This window comes from Aquarana catesbeiana, linkage group LG02, assembly GCF_042186555.1.
Source record: "Aquarana catesbeiana isolate 2022-GZ linkage group LG02, ASM4218655v1, whole genome shotgun sequence".
NCBI classification, from domain to species: domain Eukaryota; kingdom Metazoa; phylum Chordata; class Amphibia; order Anura; family Ranidae; genus Aquarana; species Aquarana catesbeiana.
The window spans coordinates 191,230,176-191,249,784 of NC_133325.1; the positions used below are offsets into that span (position 1 = coordinate 191,230,176).

A 19,609-nucleotide genomic window follows, 5' to 3' on the forward strand; every position below is an offset into this window, starting at 1 on the left:
TATCCAAGGAATTGAGAATGCCAATCAGCAGTGTTCAAACTCTAATCAAGAAGTGGAAAATGAGGGGTTCTGTTGAAACCAAACCACAGTCAGGTAGACCAACTAAAATTTAAGCCACAATGATTTAAAAACACAAGGCCAAGTCGACCTGTCATTTGGCTACAGCAGAATAAAGTGAAGGTTCTGGAGTGGCCTTCTGTCTCCTGACCTCAATATCACTGAGCCACTCTGGGGAGATCTCAAACATGCAGTTCATACAAGACAGCCCAAGAATTTACAGGAACTGGAGGCTTTTTACCAAGAGGAATGGGGAGCTTTACCATCTGAGAAGATAAAGAGCCTCATCCACAAATACCACAAAAGACTTCAAGCTGTCATTGATGTTAAAGGGGGTAATACACGGTATTAGGAACTGGGGTATGTAAACTTTTGATCAGGGTCATTTGGGTAGTTTCTGTTGCTATTATGATTTAAAAATAGTAAACACAGTTGATTGATAATAAATGGCTTCAGCCAAACACTAACCATGAGTGAAAGAAAAGTTTTTGTGTTATCATCCACATTCCCTGAAAAATGGGCAAGAAATCATAAATTCTGCCAGGGTATGTAAACTTATGAGCACAACTGCATTATGTATAATGGTGTGTATCGCATTACCTGCATGCTTTTGCTAAATATCTTCCCTATTGCGTCTTCTCAAGGCCACTGGATGCTATCCTGATCGTCTGGCTTCAAGAAAAGTTGCGCCACTCACCCATCTTGCTCTGCCTTCTCCACCATAACTAGAACTGTAAATGGGCTATGGAATCCTTTCATTCAACTACTCTATCACCCATTTACAGAATGCAATGCATTGTGAGAGTGTAGTAATACGAGTTATGTGAATGGTGGAGAGGGCAGAAGGGGGGCTGGCTAGGAGCACAACTTTTTTTTTTTTTTTTGCTTTGCAATTAACCTTTACAGCACCAGGAGACAGGCACTCAGGATGGTATATGTCCACCTAGAAGTGGCACAGCGGGAGCACGTTAACCAGAAGCAGAAACCTGCAGGTAATGGGATACATACCATTACATAGAACTATGTTTATAGAGCTGTATGCTCCCTACTAAAAAATAAGGCTATGACTTTGATGACTTGATGAGTTTTTTTTTTGCATGTACTTTATAAATATTATTTTAAATCATATTTAAAGCTGAACTTCATCTTTTGTTAGACTTTACATAGTTAATTTGGGCCAGCTTGGCCCATATTAACTATGGCCCTCACTAACCTGTGAGGCCGCTAGATGTGCCATATAAACTGTATGTAGCTGCGGCTACATACAGCATACCGCACTGTGTTCCGGGTTTGAGCCAAGAACTTCAGGTCTCATACCCAGAACACAGTAGGGTCTATCACAGCGGTTCTTAGCCATTCATAGAAAGCTGTGTATTATATAATTTAATACAAAGCTTCCTCTGATTGGCTGAGTCAGAGGTTGTGACATCATCAGCCTGCCTCTCTGACTCCGGGACATAGTTCGTTTGGGCCAAGCTGGCCCAAATGAACGAAGTAAAGTCTAACAAAAGATGGATTTCAGCTTTAAATTAACACAGGGATGCATCCATGACACCCAGTTTGCAAAGCTTGCTGAGCTTTCTAATAAACAGCCCACTGGTACATTTTAGAAAAAAAAAAAGGAAAATAAAAAAACCAACAACAAATTATACCACAATGCACGTGACACTGACAGAATATCATAGATTGCGTCACGTTTCCTTCTTGGAGTATTTGCTAGATTTCTGGGGATTTCCTTTAGTGTAGAACAGAAACCCCCCCCAAGATTCCTTTCACTTTTGATTAGTGATATTAGTTTAGAGTTGCTGCTGGGAAAATTTCAGTAGGTACTATTGTTCGGAGCTGCATAAGGATCCAATAACTGCAATTATGATTTTCCTCCAGATGACGGAAAAGCTGCTAGATTTGGAGAATGAGAATGTGATGCGAGTGGCCGAGCTGGAAAAAACGTTATTACAAAGAGAGAAGGAGCTGGAGATGATTAGGGTGAGTTACAAAGAGAGTATGAGAGTGTCTTATTACACTGATGTCTGTATAGAATGTGTATGCGTGACTATAAATCTTGATTTCTTAAAACCCAACTTTAGCCGTAACAGTACAAGAGTGGTTGGGAGATAGCACCTGTCTGTGTCTTCAATGGTGGGGGGCCAGGCATCTTTTTTGGTTTTGGTGGCATCATTTCCCAGGGAAAGGAGATGATGGAAAATCCATCCGAGGACAAGCAATCTTTGTGAGCCAGTGGCTGCAGAGCACGCTGGGACCTGTTTCTCCTACCACGAGAGAAGACTTCAGGATGTCAGAACCTGACCTAGAAATTCCTGACCTTAAGACGTGGACACTGGCCATCCTTCATGGGTACACGTGTCCATAGAAATTGCAGTTTTTGCAAGATTTATGGCTGGCGTACCAACAGCAATGCACATTTTCTGCATGTGATGTGCTCCTAACATCCCTATAAAAGCAGATGTGCTGTCCCAGTTCACTTGATGTTTTTCAAAATGTTTCTCACGCTTGTGGTATTTTTGCACTGGGGTAAATTAAAGCAGCCGAGTACGGCTCTGCTGCTCAACTGCCGTCTTCCATATGTTTGTTTTTTTTAAGCATTTTAAGTTTGTTTTTGATAACTGCTCTCCTGCTGGGTTATCACTTCTTGTTTCTTAACCTCGAGGTTCAGTTTCTTTTTTTACACGTAGTGACTTGGGGATTTCCCGGGACGTCGAACGACTGTAAATTGTGGAATAATAATGTACTGATCCCCGATTACTGTTTACTACATCTTGCATCACAAAAGTTCCCAGATAAAACATTTTGCATGATCTGAACTTATTGTTATAGAACAATTCCCCTTCTTTATTCCCTTTTATGGCTGTTATTTTATTATTACTTAAAGTATAACTAAAGGCAAAACTTCTTTTTGTTTTTTTTAGTTTTGGATAGAGTACAGAGGATTAGAAAACTTGCCTGTTTATACTGCAGTCTGTGCCTCTGTTAAGGAGATTCACTGTCTGTTTGTCCTGTTTATCAAAGTAAAAGAAACCCCAAATTTTGGGTTGTCCCCAGTGACGTAATAGAGGGAAAATCTTCCCATGGGGACACGAGTTCTGGTGACCTGGGGTCTTCAAGGAATTCCCTTTATTTGCAGGGATTTCCTGTCATTTCCTGTTTGGCTATAGGACAGGAATTGAAGGGAAATCTCTGCAATGGGACAGAGATGGTGAAAAAAAATCTGACACGGGTTATAACCCTCCCTTGCTCTATCCAAAATGAAAAGAAAATTTGCAGATATTTCTACTTTAATCTTTTTCTTTATAGCACTATTGTTTTCAAATTCACTAATTTTCCTGTCAAAGTGTTACTAAACCCACAACAGTAAAATCAGTCTGCATATGCACTAAAGCATGCTTGTTATACTCACTGTGGAACCTAAGGGGTTAATCCTGCGCAATATGCAAAAAGACTGTTTGATCCTGTCTTCTCTGATCCTTCTCTTCTTCCACTGTCCCCAAATCCATCTCCTGATAAGACAGAGCCTTTGGGGTCACTCTGCACATGCTCAGTTTGGTGTGTATTGCTAGAGTTTTTTCTTTCCTTGAGAGGGTGCATGTGATCGACAGAAGGCCAATCGGCTCTGTCAAGACAGAGGGTCAGGGGGCCTGCAGCCTCATAGGACAGTCAGAGTAGAATGAAAACTCCTCCTACAAGCTTTAACCGATTGCCGACCAGCGCACACCAATGTACGTTGGCAGAATGGCACTGGCAGGCAAAAGGGCGTACAGGTACGTCCCCTTTAAGAAGCGTTGTCGCGTGCATGTGCGCGCCACCGGAAGGCGAGCGTGACCACGTGTCCCGTGGACTCTGTCCACCGGGTCACCGCGATCGTGTCACAGAGAGGAAGAACGGGGAGATGCTTATGTAAACAAAGCATTCCCCGTTCTGCCTAGTGGCAGGACAGTGACCTATTGCTCTCTGTGATCGAGAGCAGTGATCACTGTCCTGTGTGTTCAAGCCCAGCCCCCTCACAGTTAGAATCACTCCCTAGGACACACTTAACCCCTTCACTGCCCCCTAGTGGTTATCCCCTTCACTGCCAGTTTCATTTGCACAGTAATCAATGCATTTTTAATCGCACAGATCGCTGTATAAATGACAATGGTCCCAAAAACGTGTCAAAAATGTCCGATGTGTCCGCCACAATGCCGCAGTCCTGATAAAAATCACAGATCGCTGCCATTACTAATAAAAAAAATTAAAAATAAAAATGCCATAAAACTATCCCCTATTTTGTAGACGCTATAAATTTTGCGCAAACCAATCAATATACGCTTATTGGGATTTTTTTTTTTTTTTACCAAAAATATGTAGAAGAATACATATTGGCCTAAACTGAGGAAAAAAATGTTTTTTAATATATTTTTGGGGGATATTTATTATAGCAAAAAGTAAAAAATACTGCGTTTTTTCAAAATTGTTGCTCTTTTTTTGTTTATAGCGCAAAAAATAAAAACCGCAAAGGTGATCAAATACCACCAAAACAAAGCTCTATTTGTGGGAAAAAAAGGATGTCAATTTTGTTTGAGTACAGCATCGCACGACCGCGCTATTTTAGTTAAAGCGACGCAGTGCCAAATTGCAAAAAACGCTCTGGTCTTTGGGCAGCCTAATGGTCCGGGGCTGAAGTGGTTAACCAGACACTGATAGAATTCATAAGACTGTTATATACTGCTGATGAGAAAAGGTATTTAGCAGTTTACGTTTACTAAAACTATTGCATTCCCATGTTCTGTGTACTGTGGAAGACCAGATATAGTGAATGCAGCGTCCTGGGTTTAGTAACACTTTAAATGTCAGCTATCGCCTGATGTGATTGGCTTTCAGTCCTTCACTGTTACTGTGTCTGTTACAAATATACTGGCCACATGAAAGTGTACACTGCATGTAAACTTAGACATTCCTGTACACCTTTAGTATTTCCCGGGACAACAATGTGAACATTGGTACACTAGACTAGATATTTGTCCTTGTCCCTAAAAGCTTCACTCTCCTTGAATAGTAGATCTTTAAAGTTCTAAAACAAATAATTCAGTTATTTGGTAGATGTCGGGGAGTTAGGGGGACTCAGTCGGTGAGATTTCTATGTTTGTATCAGGGTCTACAAACCTGCTGGCCTTTATGAAGAGGACCTGACTGTCTTTCTTGTTGGAATTCTTTGTTAAACTTTATAGCATGGAAAATGTAACTATGTTCCAGAATACTTCAAGATTAGCAGAAGCATCCAACATTCTGGGGTGGATAGGAGTAGAGTCTGGAATTGTGGCACTGACATCTCACTATTGGAAAATCCAAGACTTAAGCTGGGTTGCAGGAAAGAAAATCACTCAATTCCCCCATCAACAAAGACTGCCCCCCAAGAGCCCCCCCCCGGAGAACACACAGTGATTATTGCTAGCGGCTGTAGCAGAAAATCGCATAATACAATCCAACAGGCTAGTGGTACCCAGGTTAATCGATCAACTTGGGAACATTCAGCCTGCCCATACATGGTTCAAATCTCGCTTGAGATTCAAATCATGTCTGGCTTTAATACATGCTGAAAGCTGACCCGTTCCACCATGCGTCACCTCTAACTAAGTGAATTAACTTTGTTTGCATTTACCATGGAACTATGTTTTTTTTTTTCTTGTTTTACTGCAAGCATTCACAACTTTACTAAAATAACTTTCAAATCCCTCTGGCACTTGTTTATGGACAGTAGTTGGACTTGCTGTGTCCACATTATTGCACACTATCACATATACAGTGGGGACGGAAAGTATTCAGACCCCCTTTACATTTTTCACTCTTTGTTATATTGCAGCCATTTGCTAAAATCAGTTCATTTTTTTCTCCTTAATGTACACACAGCACCCCATATTGACAGAAAAACACAGGATTGTTGACATTTTTGCAGATTTATTAAAAAAAGAAAAACTGAAATATCACATGATCCTAAGTATTCAGACCCTTTGCTGTGACGCTCATATATTTAACTCAAGTGCTGTCCATTTCTTCTGATCATCCTTGAGATGGTTCTACACCTTCATTTGAGTCCAGCTGTGTTTGATTATACTGATTGGACTTGATTAGGAAAGCCACACACCTGTCTATATAAGACCTTACAGCTCACAGTGCACATCAGAGCAAATGAGAATCATGAGGTCAAGGGAACTGCCTGAAGAGCTCAGAGACAGAATTGTGACAAGGCACAGATCTGGCCAAGGCTACAAAAAAATTTCTGCTGCACTTAAGGTTCCTAAGAGCACAGTGGCCTCCATAATCCTTAAATGGAAGACGTTTGGGACGACCAGAACCCTTCCTAGAGCTGGCCGTCCGGCCAAACTGAGCTGTCGGGGGAGAAGAGCCTTAGTGAGAGAGTTAAAGAAGAACCCAAAGATCACTGTGGCTGAGCTCCAGAGATGCAGTCGGGAGATAGTTGTAGAAAGTCAACCACCACTGCAGCCCTCCACCAGTCGGGGCTTTATGGCAGAGTGGACCTACGGAAGCCTCCCCTCAGTGCAAGACACATGAAAGCCCACATGGCGTTTGCTAAAAAACACCTGAAGGACTCCAAGATGGTGAGAGATTCTCTAGTCTGATGAGACCAAGATAGAACTTTTTGGCCCTAATTCTAAGTGGTATGTGTGGGGAAAACCAGGCACTGCTCATCACCTGTCCAATACAGTCCCAACAGTGAAGCGTGGTGGCAGCATCATGGTGTGGGGGTGTTTTTCAGCTGCAGGGACAGGACAACTGGTTGCAATCGACGGAAAGATGAATGCGGCCAAGTACAGGGATATCCTGGACGAAAACCTTCTCCAGAGTGCTCAGGACCTCAGACTGGGCCGAAGAGCCCTGACTTAAACTCAATTGAGCATCTCTGGAGAGACCTAATAACGTTTACCATCCAACCTGACAGAACTGGAGAGGATCTGCAAGGAGGAATGGCAGAGGATCCCCAAATCCAGGTGTGAAAAACCTGTTGCATCTTTCCCAAAATAACTCATGGCTGTATTAGATCAAAAGGGTGCTTCTACTAAATACTGATCAAAGGGTCTGAATACTTAGGACCATGTGATATTTCAGTTTTTCTTTTTTAATAAATCTGCAAAAATGTCAACAATTCTGTGTTTTTCTGTCAATATGGGGTGCTGTGTATACATTAATGAGGAAAAAAAATGAACTTAAATGATTTAACAAATGGCTGCAATATAACAAAGAGTGAAAAATTTAAGGGGGTCTGAATACTTTCCGTCCCCACTGTAAACATGCTCATACAGTACATTTTTATATTTTAATGGAAAAAATGTAGGGAGATCTATATATTTTAGACTCCAAGAAAGGTATGCAAGAAAGGAGTGCCATAATGCCAAAAGGCAAACAATATGTGTGTGTGTGTGCTTTGGTTTTTATGTCTAAAAAATACACCACATCTCCAGCAGAGCCCCCCTTCTTTTCTGAATCAGTGTCATTCTTTTCAAATTTCTGATTGTTAATTTCCTTCTTTTCTGCATCTCCAGGAAACGTATGAGACCACAAGTCATCAGGTGAACACGCTAAGGAAAATCATCAAAGAAAAGGAGGAAGCATTTCTGCAGCTCCGCCAGCTGGAACTTGACAATGCTCTACAGCAGCAGAAGTTTGGGTCTGCTGGGATCATCCCCTCATCACTTGCTGGCCTACCTGGAGACATTTCATTGATTGCAGACTTTCCACCACCTCCACCCCCGCCCCCACCTGCACCAGCACCTCTACCTGCAGCACCACCTCCACCCCCTCCCCCACCTCCACCACCACCACCTCCTCCAATGCCAAGTAAGGATGGCACTGCTAAACATGTTGACATTTTTTCATTCATTTGCACTGGAATTGGTTTATCATTTTGTAATCATCTACAGTTAACATTATCCCTCCTGCTTAAAGAGCACAGAAAATAATACATATTTAATTTTAGAAGGAGGGGTGATTTTGGCGACATTTAAGTGCCATTTACACTTCTTACTCAATTTCTAATGTGAACATATGCCATGTAATAGAGTCTCATTAGACTTCCTCCAATATGTTCCCGATACTGTGGCTATCAGATTGTCTCAGATTCTCTTACTTGCGTCATTGGGCCAGTCAGAACTGACAGACACAGCATTAGAAGCACTAAATGGAGAAGACTGACAAAAGGATGTCATTGGGGGTTACACATGGGTAAGTATAATTCTCTGGTCAGAGCCTTTAAGGCTGGGTTCACACTGGTACGACACAACTGTTGTACCACTGTCATCCTACTTTGCCCAGTGACATTGGTCCTACATTGGTCTTACTTTGGTCCTACTTCCATTTGACTTGAATGAACAGGATAAGATTTTGCTCCGACTTTGAGATAGTCCGACTTGTCCTTTGACAAATCAAAACAATCCCAGTGTGACGTAAATTCCTTTTCCTGCTGCTGCAATCACCATGTGGGTTGCCAAGTCGGATGGTTGTTGCAAGGATCCGACTTTGATTCGACTTCAGTGATATTGAATGGGCTAAAAACGGACCAAAGTAGTGCAGGAACCTTTTCTAAAGTCGAACTGACTTGTGTCGCACCAGTTAAGACGGCTCTCATAGGGAACCATTGATTTGTACATATCATGCGACGTGTGCTCCCAAAGTCGGATCGTTTGTCGCACCAGTATGAACCTGGCCTCATGGATTTGAGATCCATTATATATAATGGCAAAATATGGCTAAAGCTGAAATCCAATTTTGGATTATTATGTATGCCTTGGGTGAACATGTCAAGTACAGTGGCGGCTGGTGTTCAGTATTTTTTTTTTGGGGGGGGGGGGGGCAAACCCCCGCAGGAGACGACAGGAAGGCGATAAATACCATTCCCCCCCCCCCCCCCAAAAAAAGGTTGAGATAGACGGGAAGGCGGCGATCACAACACCCCATGGGAGATGGACGATCAGAGGCCTCCTTACCTTAGGAGGCAGATGACAAGGATCTGGGGTAGGGCTGCTGCTCCTCGCTGCTTCTCCTCGCTCCGGGGCCATTGCTTCTCCTTTGCGCCCAGAGCCCACCCTTTTTTGAAGCCAATTAGAGTGTCAGGCTCTAATCACATGGTTTAAAAAAATTAAAAAAACCCTATTAAAATCCATGCGTCCGGTGCCCTGCATGTAGATTAGAGGTGCGGCACCCTGTATGGACGGGCCACCACTGATCAAGTATAATAATCACCTTCTGGTATAAACTATCTAGGACAATAGAGGGTATTTTTTATTTTAATTTTTTTTATCCCTCTGCTTTCTAACTCAACTACCCCCCACAACACTCCCCCCCCCTTCTAGATTCTTTATTGGAATAGATGGAGAATTGCACAACCATTTGAAATTAAACAGCAGTTACCATGACTTGAATCCCAAGGTGGATCTTTTGCTAGCATTTCATGGAAATATAACAGGCTGGAGAGTGATCAAACCCTTTGTTGTCCACACAAAACGTATTTTGTAGCAGACTGTATGCATGTCATAAACTTTTTAACAATGGGCAGCTGTCAGATCTTATAATGACCCTAAAATTTGCAACAAAAAAATTAATATAACCACTGACTCGCCTTAGTGTCATGAGCTCACAGCTCCCAATTACTCCAAACAAAAGAGGAGATACGGAGAAAAAGTATGCAGAGTCTAATCTAGATGTACAGTAAGTAAAAAAATCTTTATTAAACCACTTATTAAAGATGAATAGGTATAGCACTTTTTACATCATTACATCACATTACATCATTACATCACATTGGTGCAGTTTGGTCCAGTGTAAGTATGTATATGCCATACCTGTGGGATCATCATGGAAGCTGGAAATCACTGTAGTAGGCATTGCTACTACAGTGATCTCCACTACCTTCCAGGTCCCATGCCAGTCGGCTGCATTGTGAACACGGGTTGTTATTCTCGGAGAATGCATTGCATTTTCTCAATGAATGCAAAGTGTTCTCTGATTGAGCAAGTTGGAGATCTTCACCTCATCCAGTCAGAAAACGCTTTGCATTCATTGAGAAAATAATTGAGTACTGTTTGTGGTACTTTATTTGCGCTAACATCCAGACTTTCAGTACCCACTTCTTCAATGTCCAAGCAGTACTAATGCACAAAGTTTTAGCAGAATGTTAATAAGACAATCTATGAGGGGAAAAAAGCACAAACAAACATACACAGCAATGGTGTGACTTCATAATCAGAATCAAGTTTCCTGCTGATAGGTATATGTCTGAGGTTGGGTGGTTGCCTGGAAGCCAGCATTGGGGGTTAGTGGAATATTTATTTTAGCATTTCACCCTCTGTTATTATGGGTTGTAAATTTTTGAATATCTTTCTTATTACTTCTAGTGCCGGATTGTATGTAGTTCCCTGTTGGTACAAGGGTAAAATTTACAATGCTTTACTATGACATATTAAAAGCATAGAAAAAAAACAATGCAATATACTACAGTTAAAATATATGAACAACAGTTGAGTACTCTGTAAACAATCAAATGCTTGGTGTGAGTGGGTATCCACTTCATTCCGATGCGTTTCAGAAAAAATTATTTTCTTTCATCAGGGGCACAGTAGAGGAAGGATGGCAGAATGTCTTCTACGATTATAATTGGCATTCATAAGTGACTGTATCTCAAAAGACATATACACAAATTGTTTGAATTATCAAATATCAGAAAGGTTGCTTACCATCCAAGGAATAGTTTTGTAAGAAAATAATCTTTTCCGAAACGTGTTGAATGAAGAGGATAACCACTCACACCAAGCCTTTGATTGTTTACAGAGTACCCAACTGTTGTTCATATATTTTAACTGTACTATATTGCATTGGTTGTTTCCGTGCTTTTAATATGTCATAGTAAAGCATTGTAAATTTTATCCTAGTTTGAAGTCCTCTTGTCACCATTAGTATCCTGTACTTAGGGGTTTCCAGTTTTTTTACTGTTTGTTGTTGGTGTCTAGTGCTTGAATAACCCATTTTTAGTTTGAATGATGGGTGAAACGTGTTGATCAATCGGTACATTTTTTTTTTTATTCACCTTTTTGTCCATATGATGAAAATATTGTGATAGTATCTGTATGGTGTTAAGAACATTTTGCGTATTGGGGTGCCATTTTAAGTTTTGCGTATATGGGTGCCATTTTACTTCCTACACACAAAACATAATGGACTAAATGTGGACCTCGGTTTTCTAAATCACTATCCAACAGTTTTACAACCTCTCTCACCTCTGTGACTTATCTTACTAACTATCCAAGTTTAATTACCATTGCTGTGTATGTTTATGTGTTTTTTTTCCACCAGCGATTATCTTCTGCTAAAACATTGAAATAAAAGAAGCACTCCCTGATCTGAATGGCTCCTGTGGCCAGCGAGTGACCACCTGTGTTCAGTAATCAGCAGTCCAGCCACTCAGCATGGGACCCAGAAACTAGCAGCAATCGCTGTAGTAGTGGTGCCTAAATACATAAGGCACATACATACTTATGTGGGTCCAGGCAGGAATAATGTAACTATAAAAAATCGCCTGATCTGGAATTCAGCTTTAAACAGCCATATGTGTTTAAAAATACCCACAAAGCACCATTAGTAAAATAAATAGACAGTGTTGTCTTATATTCTACAGACTGTGGCAGTCTCTTATCTAGCAGCATATGTGCGTACTAGTAGTACCATGTGCATAAATGGTAACACATTAGTACAGTCACGCAAGCACCTCATTGTCTGATGCATAATTGATCTCCTAATCGCTGTTAACAAAAGTTCATAAATAGAATGCAGTATAAAAGACCATGAAAATGTTAACCATTTTATGATCACTTGTATTTCTCTTTTGGGCAAGAAAATGGATTTGTATATAATGTTTTATAAATGTGATATCAAGAATTGTCTCGGTACACTAGAGCATAAATAATTGTAGCAAAATCTAATTTATGTTTTTTATATAAAGGTGTATTCAGAAAAAAAAATTGCATTTTCTTTTCTAAATACACTGGCACATTGTGTATTATCTGCTTTAAATAGCTGCAGATTTAAATATAGCAGTTTTACAAATCTTCTCTAGCTTCCCCAATGGATCTTCAGCCACAACCGGAAGCTCAATGTATACTGCATCACAACCTTTACATTCAGAGGTGGATCAGCATAGAACTAAACATCTAGTACATAGGGAATACAGGGTCTTTCTCAAACATCATAGAATAAAGAAAGAATGCCTCCTCGGGGCAATCAGTCAGTGCAAATAAACGACCTTAGGTGCTAAGCAGATATTGTGTAAGTGTTGCATCATTGGGGGGGGACAGAACTGACGCATTTCATCTGCTACTAGGTGTACTTCCTTAGTGTAACTTTGTCAGTTCCCCTTGGAAAGTTGGGAAATAATCCTAATTCTATCGTTCTAAAAATATTATTAAAGAAATGGTTTGCTTGGTAATTTCTTAACCCTTTCCTGGACAGTGCTTACTTTGAAGTTTTAAAAGTTTTGAGTTTTTAGAAAAAAAAAAAAAAATTTTTTTTGGGCTGTTCAAATTTTATTATGTTTCTGATAAACGCACAAGATTCATTTTGTATGCATACAAATTATATACCTAAATTAACCATTTTATTTTTACTACAGGCAAGTGCCCTCCTCCACCTCCTCTTCCATCCTCCTCACCTTCTGTTATCCTCACACTTGGTTTGTCAGGTAAATATCACATTGTGGAAAAGATTGAATATTACCACACTGTCTAATCATCATATCTTCTGTATTACTTATCTGTCCTGGAATTTTTTCAGCAATCAGGATCAAGAAGCCAATAAAAACAAAGTTCCGCCTGCCTGTGTTTAACTGGACTGCTCTTAAACCCAACCAGATAAGTGGCACCGTGTTCAGCGACCTGGATGACGAGAGGATATTACAGGTGAGAGAGAACATATGAGCAGAAAGATGCATAGCATTGAGAAATTCATAAGAGCCCATAAGAAGTGATCTTTCACTATTCTGACTGTAGTAATTGAAGATGGTACTGTTCCTTATAGTATACTATACTTTTCATATCATCCATGCTTTTGTAGATTGCCATGTTAGTAGATTAACAAACAAATTTGTGGAATAGAGTCCCTTAAGAGCTGCTTCTGGCCAGATCAGTAGATTGTTTTAAAAAAGGCCAAGATTCTTTCCTAAATGTACAGAATATAACTGGGTATTGACATTTATAGGTAAAGTTGATCCAGGGAAAATCTGATTCCCTCTTGGGGGATCAGGAAGGAATTTTTTCCCCTGCTGGAGAAAATTGGATCATGCTTTGCTGGGGTTTTTTACCTTCCTCTGGATTAACTGTGGATGAAGGATTGTGTATATAGGATTGTATATATCAGTGTTTCTCAACTCCAGTTCTCAAGGCGCCCCAACAGGTCATGTTTTCAGACTCACCATTATTTTGCACAAGCAATTTAAACAGTTTCATTGCCTTAGTAATTACCACAGCCGTTTCATCTGAGGGACATCCTGAAAACATGACCTATTGGGGCGCCTTAGGACTGGAGTTGAGAAACACTGGTATCTTCTAGACTGTTAGCTCTAACGAGCAGGGCTTTCTGATCCCTCCTGTATTGAACTGTATTGTAACTAGGGATGGGCGAACGGTTCAGCCCAAGCATAAGTTTGGCCCGATGTCCCGCAATGTAGATCCATCTCACACTGCCCGATGACCGGAAAAAAGAAAAAAAAAAAGCCGCAACAGCTCCGCCTCCATGGGAGGCTCCCGCTGACTGACGCTTCGTCTCGGTGACAGCTGTTATATAGCTGAGGGCGGGGCCACTCAGTGACGTAAACGGGCGACCCCGCCTTCCTCTGACGTCACGTGGCGTCAGAGGGGGTGGGGTCACTCGTTTACATCACTGGTTGGCACCGCCCTCAGCTATATAACGACTGTCACCAAGAAGAAGCGTCAGTCAGCGGGAGCCTCCCATGGAGGCGGAGCTTTTGCGCCTTTTTTTTTTCTTTTTTCGGTCTGTCGGGTGGAGTGAGATGGATCTACATCGCGGGACATTTTTATTATTTTTTTATTTTTTAATAAAGGACTTGTCCCAAAGTGTCTCCTTTCTTTTTTACTATTTTTGACACTTTTTTGTGAAATGGTAGGGGTACAATGTACCGGTTACCAATTCATATGGGGGGAGGCCAGGATCTGGGGGTCCCCTTGTTAAAGGGGGCTTCCAGATTTCGATAAGCCCCCCCACTCACAGACCCCCACAACCACCGGGCAAGGGTTGTGGGGATGAGGCCCTTGTCCCCATAAACATGGGGACAAGGTGCTTTGGGGGGCTACTCCAAAGCACCCTCCCCATGTTGAGGGCATGTGGCCTGGTAAGGTTCAGGAGGGGGGGGGGCGCTCTGTTGTCCCCTCTCTTTTCCTGCAGCCTACCAGGTTGCATGCTTGGATAAGGGTCTGGTATGGATTTTGGGGGGGCCCCTACGCCATTTCTTTTTAAATTTGGCACAGGGTTCCCCTTTGTATTCATACCAGACCTGAAGGGCCTGGTTATGAATTTTGGGGGGACCACCACACAATTTTTTAAAAAAATTTTGGTACGGGGTTCCCCTTAATATTCATACCAGACCCGAAGGGCTGGGGGGAGGAACCCATGCCATTTTTTTCAATGAGTTTTATCTATATGCGAGACCCAACAATTCATTACAGCTGCGATCAGTTTTAAATGTTTTTGTTTCCTTTAGAAATGTCATTTTGCTGTGCTACTGTTCTAAACAGGGGGGATATGTGCCACTTTACAGGCATACTATAGACACCCCCCCAGGCACGATATTTAAAGGAATATTTCATTTTATTGTTTCACTTTAAGCATTATTAAAATCACTGCTCCCGAAAAAACGGCCTTTTAAAACTTTTTTTTTGCATTGATACATGTCCCCTGCGGCAGGACCCAGGTCCCCAAACATTTTTTATGACACTAACTTGCATATATATGCCTTTAAAATGAGCACTTTTGATTTGTCATGTTCGTGTCCCATAGACTTTAACGGTGTTCGTCCAAATTTTTGCCTGTTCGCAAGTTATGGTGCGAACCGAACCGGGGGGTGTTCGGCTCATCCTTAATTGTAACTGTACTGTTTGCCCATGTTTTAAAGCGCTGCGAAAACTGTTGGTGCTATATAAACCCTGTACAATAATAATAATAATATATATGGACGTTTTATTATTGTGTGTGTGTGTGGTTTTTTGTTTTTTTTTTTTTGGTTGAACTGGATGGACTTGTGTCTTTTTTCAACCAGATTAACTATGTAACTATTTTAGAGATAAAATTGCCACACAATAATGGTAATGCCTAATAAATGGACCAAGTTTAATTATATTTAAACAGTTTTGGTTCCCCTTAGCACACACAAAAAATAGTCTTAATGGATCTGGTTTGCAACTTGAATGTAAAAACTCAGCATTCTAAAACTATGTAAGCAGCATGTACCTGTTACACATTGAGGAGCTGATTTATATGAAATGAAGCAAAAGCTTTGTTTTTTTAAATTTTTTACAGGATCTGGATATGGATAAATTTGAAGAGATGTTCAAAACCAAAGCACAGGGAGCTGCCATTGATCTTACCTGCTCCAAGAATAAATCTTCCCAGAAATCAATAAGTAAAGTGACCCTTTTGGAGGCAAACCGAGCCAAGAACCTGGCAATCACTCTTCGAAAAGCCGGGAGGGCCCCAGAGGAGATCTGTAAAGCTATCCACACGTATGCATCTCTCCTATTCCTGTGCATTCCATAAATGTGCCTATAGCACAGCATGGTGCAAAAATGATAATGTAGATTATATCTCTGTTTGCAACAGATTGCTAAATGTAATGAATCTAGTAACAGACCTCTAGATAGACATTTATAGCTTTGTCCTCTCTCTCCAGGTTTGACTTGAAGACATTACCGGTAGATTTTGTGGAGTGTCTGGTACGCTTCTTACCTACAGAAGCGGAAGTGAAGTTGCTAAGACAGTATGAGCGGGAGCGGAAGCCTCTTGAGGACCTTTCTGATGAGGACAGATTCATGATGCACTTCAGTAAAGTGGAGCGACTCTCTCAAAGGATGACCATCATGACATTCATGGGCAATTTCAGTGAGAACCTGCAGCTGCTAACACCGGTAGGAAGTCACTGGCTACCACCAGTCCTTTGTCATGCGGCTTCTGACCATTATATATACATATATACATACAGGGGTTGGACAAAAATATGGAAATACTACATGATTTGCAGGTGTGTAAGTGAGAACATGTTTTGCATTGAAAGGGAAAGAGATATAACATGGGACGGTAGGCGGCATAAACTCCAAACATACATACACTAGACACACCAAACTAGATAACCACTTCAGCTCCGGAAGATCCCCCCCAAATTCCTTCATGACAAGGCCATTTTTTGCAAAATGGCACTGCGTTACTTTAACTGACAATTGCACGGTACCCAAGTAAAAAAATTTTTAGAGCTTCCTTTTGGTGGTATTTGACTACCTCTGCGGTTTTTATTTTTTGCGCTATAAATAAGACAAAAATTAAAAAAACAAACAAACATTTTTTTACTTTTTGCTATAAAACATACCCAATAACAAAAATGTAAAAAATCTAATTTCTTCGTCAATTTAGGCCAATATATATTCTGCTACATATTTTTGGTAAAAAAAATCCCAGTAAGCGTAAGTTGATTAGTTTGTGCAAAAGTTATAGCGTCTGCAAACTATGGGATATTTTTCTTTATTTTTTTACTAGTAATAGCGGTGATCAGCGACTTATAGCGGGACTGCAATATTACGGCGGACAAATCGGATACCTAACTGACACTTTTTGATGACCGGTGACACTAATACAGTGAGCAGGGCTAAAAAATATGCACTGTCACTGTACTAATGACACTGGCTGGGAAGGGGTTAACATCAGGGATGATCAAAAGGTTAACTGTGTGCCTAGGTTGTGCTTACTCACTGTGTGGGAGGTGCTTTGACCAGGAACACGGGATCAATACTTTCCCTTCTGACAAAAGGATAATCTGCCTTGTTTACATAGATAGATTGTCGTTCTGCCTGTGTAATCGGCAGATGCCAGTGGACATCACAACGGGAGCGTGTCGCCAGCAGCGTGCGCCCGCCCCCGACCCGAAATTGTCAGATCAGGTACTAGGTATGTGATCTAACGCAGAGTGGCCGCCCTGCCATGGTATATCTACGGTGGGCAGTTGTGAAGCGACTAATAATGGCTGCGGCCTTGTTTATTGGTTTTCACAAATATAAACAATTAACAATTCACCATAACACTTTTAATAAATACTTTAAAACTGTAAACAAAATCAGCCAAAATCAGTGGGGTGCTCTTTAAGTATCCCTCTGGCGACTGGCAAAGACATCCCTCAGCCTCCTGCTTAAATAGGGGTCCTGGGAATTTCTGGAATGTTCTGGGGGGTCAGGTGACCTTAAATTACCTCTCGTAGAGGACCACTCAAAACTTCCAGAACATTCCAAATTGGCTGACCTTTTTTTTTAACCTATCACAAAACTCCCATTACAATGAAGTAAGGAGTGGCGTGAAACTCCTACTGCCACCATCCCATGAGGGAAAGGTGGGTCTTAAAACAGGCTACCCCACTTTTCCTCACATTCTTTTGAACTGAATAAGGAAAACATTCACTGCCAAACCACTAGTGAGTCATATTAGTGGTTCAACACCCATAAATCGTGGACTATCAATCAGTGGAAGACTATAATATGGTCTGATATGGTCTTTACATTGTACCCAACTCTCGGACATGTTACGCGTGGTGAACACTGTCCTAAGCTTACCACCAGGACTGTCTTGTGCCAACGGCAAAGCATAGTGGTTTGGGCAGCCATATATTGGTATTCTGCAGGCCCCATTATCATCTTGAAAGGTACAGTCACTGCCAGCGACCATGTACACATTTTGACCGACCATGTGCACCCCATGGTCCAGACGTGCAGATGTATTTATTTCATTATTTTGCAATAGCATTATTTTTATAAAGTAACAGTTATTATATACTTATTTTGAACACAAGGGAGGTTGTGTGTGTATGTGTGTATATAGATATATCTATCTTCACTTGTAACTATTAATATTACAAGTAAATAAATGCAAAGTGTTCTCTGATTGGACAAGACAAAAAAGGTGGGGCAGTGACATCACACTCTCCACCTTGTCCAATCAGAGAACACTTTACATTCATACAGGGTGGATGTATTTATAAAATTATTTTGCAATAGCATTATTGTTATAGAGTATCGGTTATTATATACTTATTTTGAACTCAAGGGAGGCTGTGTGTATGTGTGTGTGTGTGTGTGTGTGTGTGAGTATGTATGTATGTATGTATGTATGTATGTATGTATGTATGTATATATATATTCACTTATGACTATTGATATTAAAAGTAAATAAATGCAAAGTGTTCTCTGATTGGACAAGACAAAAAGGTGGGGCAGTGACATCACACTCTCCACCCTGTCCAATCAGAGAACACTTTGCATTAATAAAGAAATGCAAAGCATTTCCAGGGGCCTCGGCCAGGTATGGTATAATACAGTACATAGTTACAATGGTCCAAGCCTGGAATTATTTTTTAATGGTTGGAAGCTTGCACAAATTTATGGATTACAGTTCTTTTAGTTATAGATCAATAGAGACCATTTATTCTGAGTTTTCTTGTGTATTTATTTTGAACACAGGGTTGTGTATGTGTTTGTTTTATATCTTTAGGAATGTAATTTATTTACCATATCTATGTATCCATTTGTTATTTCTTACAGCAGCTTGTCGGTAATCCAGTCTAATTACAGTCTAAAACATTATTTCCTATATACATTGTATCAATGTTTGCTTGCATTAAAAAAACACTGCAAAAAAAAAACAGCACAGAATTACCTGTTTGAAGTGCTATAACAGCTGCTTATAGTATGAAATATAAGGTATAGTCAGCATCCTGAACTGGATAAGAAGCAAATTAAAAGCAATAGTAAATAGAGGCCTTCAGATGCCAGTATATTTAAAGTATGATTTTGGGATTCACTCCTGTTTTATGTTGCCATTGCTGTTTCTGAAGTAACATTTTAACCTGGTAAAACGAGACCAATAAGAGATTCTACTTTCTGACATATGTAACTTCCTCTTCCCAGCAACTGAACGCAGTGATTGCAGCTTCTGCTTCAGTCAAATCTTCTCCAAAGCTGAAACAAATGCTGGAGGTGAGTGAGGATTTGAGAAGAACCAAGTAAACTGATAAACATCAATGCATGGGAGCCAGTTTCATTTGGGAATTTTTTTTTTTCCTTTTTAGATAATTCTTGCCTTGGGTAACTACATGAACAGCAGCAAGAGGGGATCGGTCTATGGGTTCAAACTACAGAGCTTAGACTTGGTATGTTGGAATGGCTGACTGGTAGGGCACTTTTGTCTTTACCCACAGAGCTAGGGCTATAACTATAATGTATTTCTCTTCTGC

General features: G+C 40.7%; 1 protein-coding gene across 5 annotated transcripts in view; it reads left to right on the forward strand.

Annotated features, from left to right (window-relative positions):
- FMNL3 (formin like 3) overlaps positions 1-19,609 on the forward strand; it is a 160,415-nt gene that overhangs the window by 126,993 nt on the left and 13,813 nt on the right. For all 5 annotated transcript variants that reach the window (XR_012241565.1, XM_073614092.1, XM_073614094.1 and 2 more), the window contains 8 exons: positions 1,942-2,043; positions 7,611-7,905; positions 12,725-12,793; positions 12,886-13,010; positions 15,643-15,845; positions 16,013-16,247; positions 19,284-19,352; positions 19,445-19,525. Coding sequence is in view for 4 of the 5 variants with exons in the window: in XM_073614092.1 (XP_073470193.1) it covers positions 1,942-2,043; positions 7,611-7,905; positions 12,725-12,793; positions 12,886-13,010; positions 15,643-15,845; positions 16,013-16,247; positions 19,284-19,352; positions 19,445-19,525 (1,179 nt within the window). In the remaining variant the exon portion in view is untranslated. The remainder of the gene's footprint in view (positions 1-1,941; positions 2,044-7,610; positions 7,906-12,724; positions 12,794-12,885; positions 13,011-15,642; positions 15,846-16,012; positions 16,248-19,283; positions 19,353-19,444; positions 19,526-19,609) is intronic.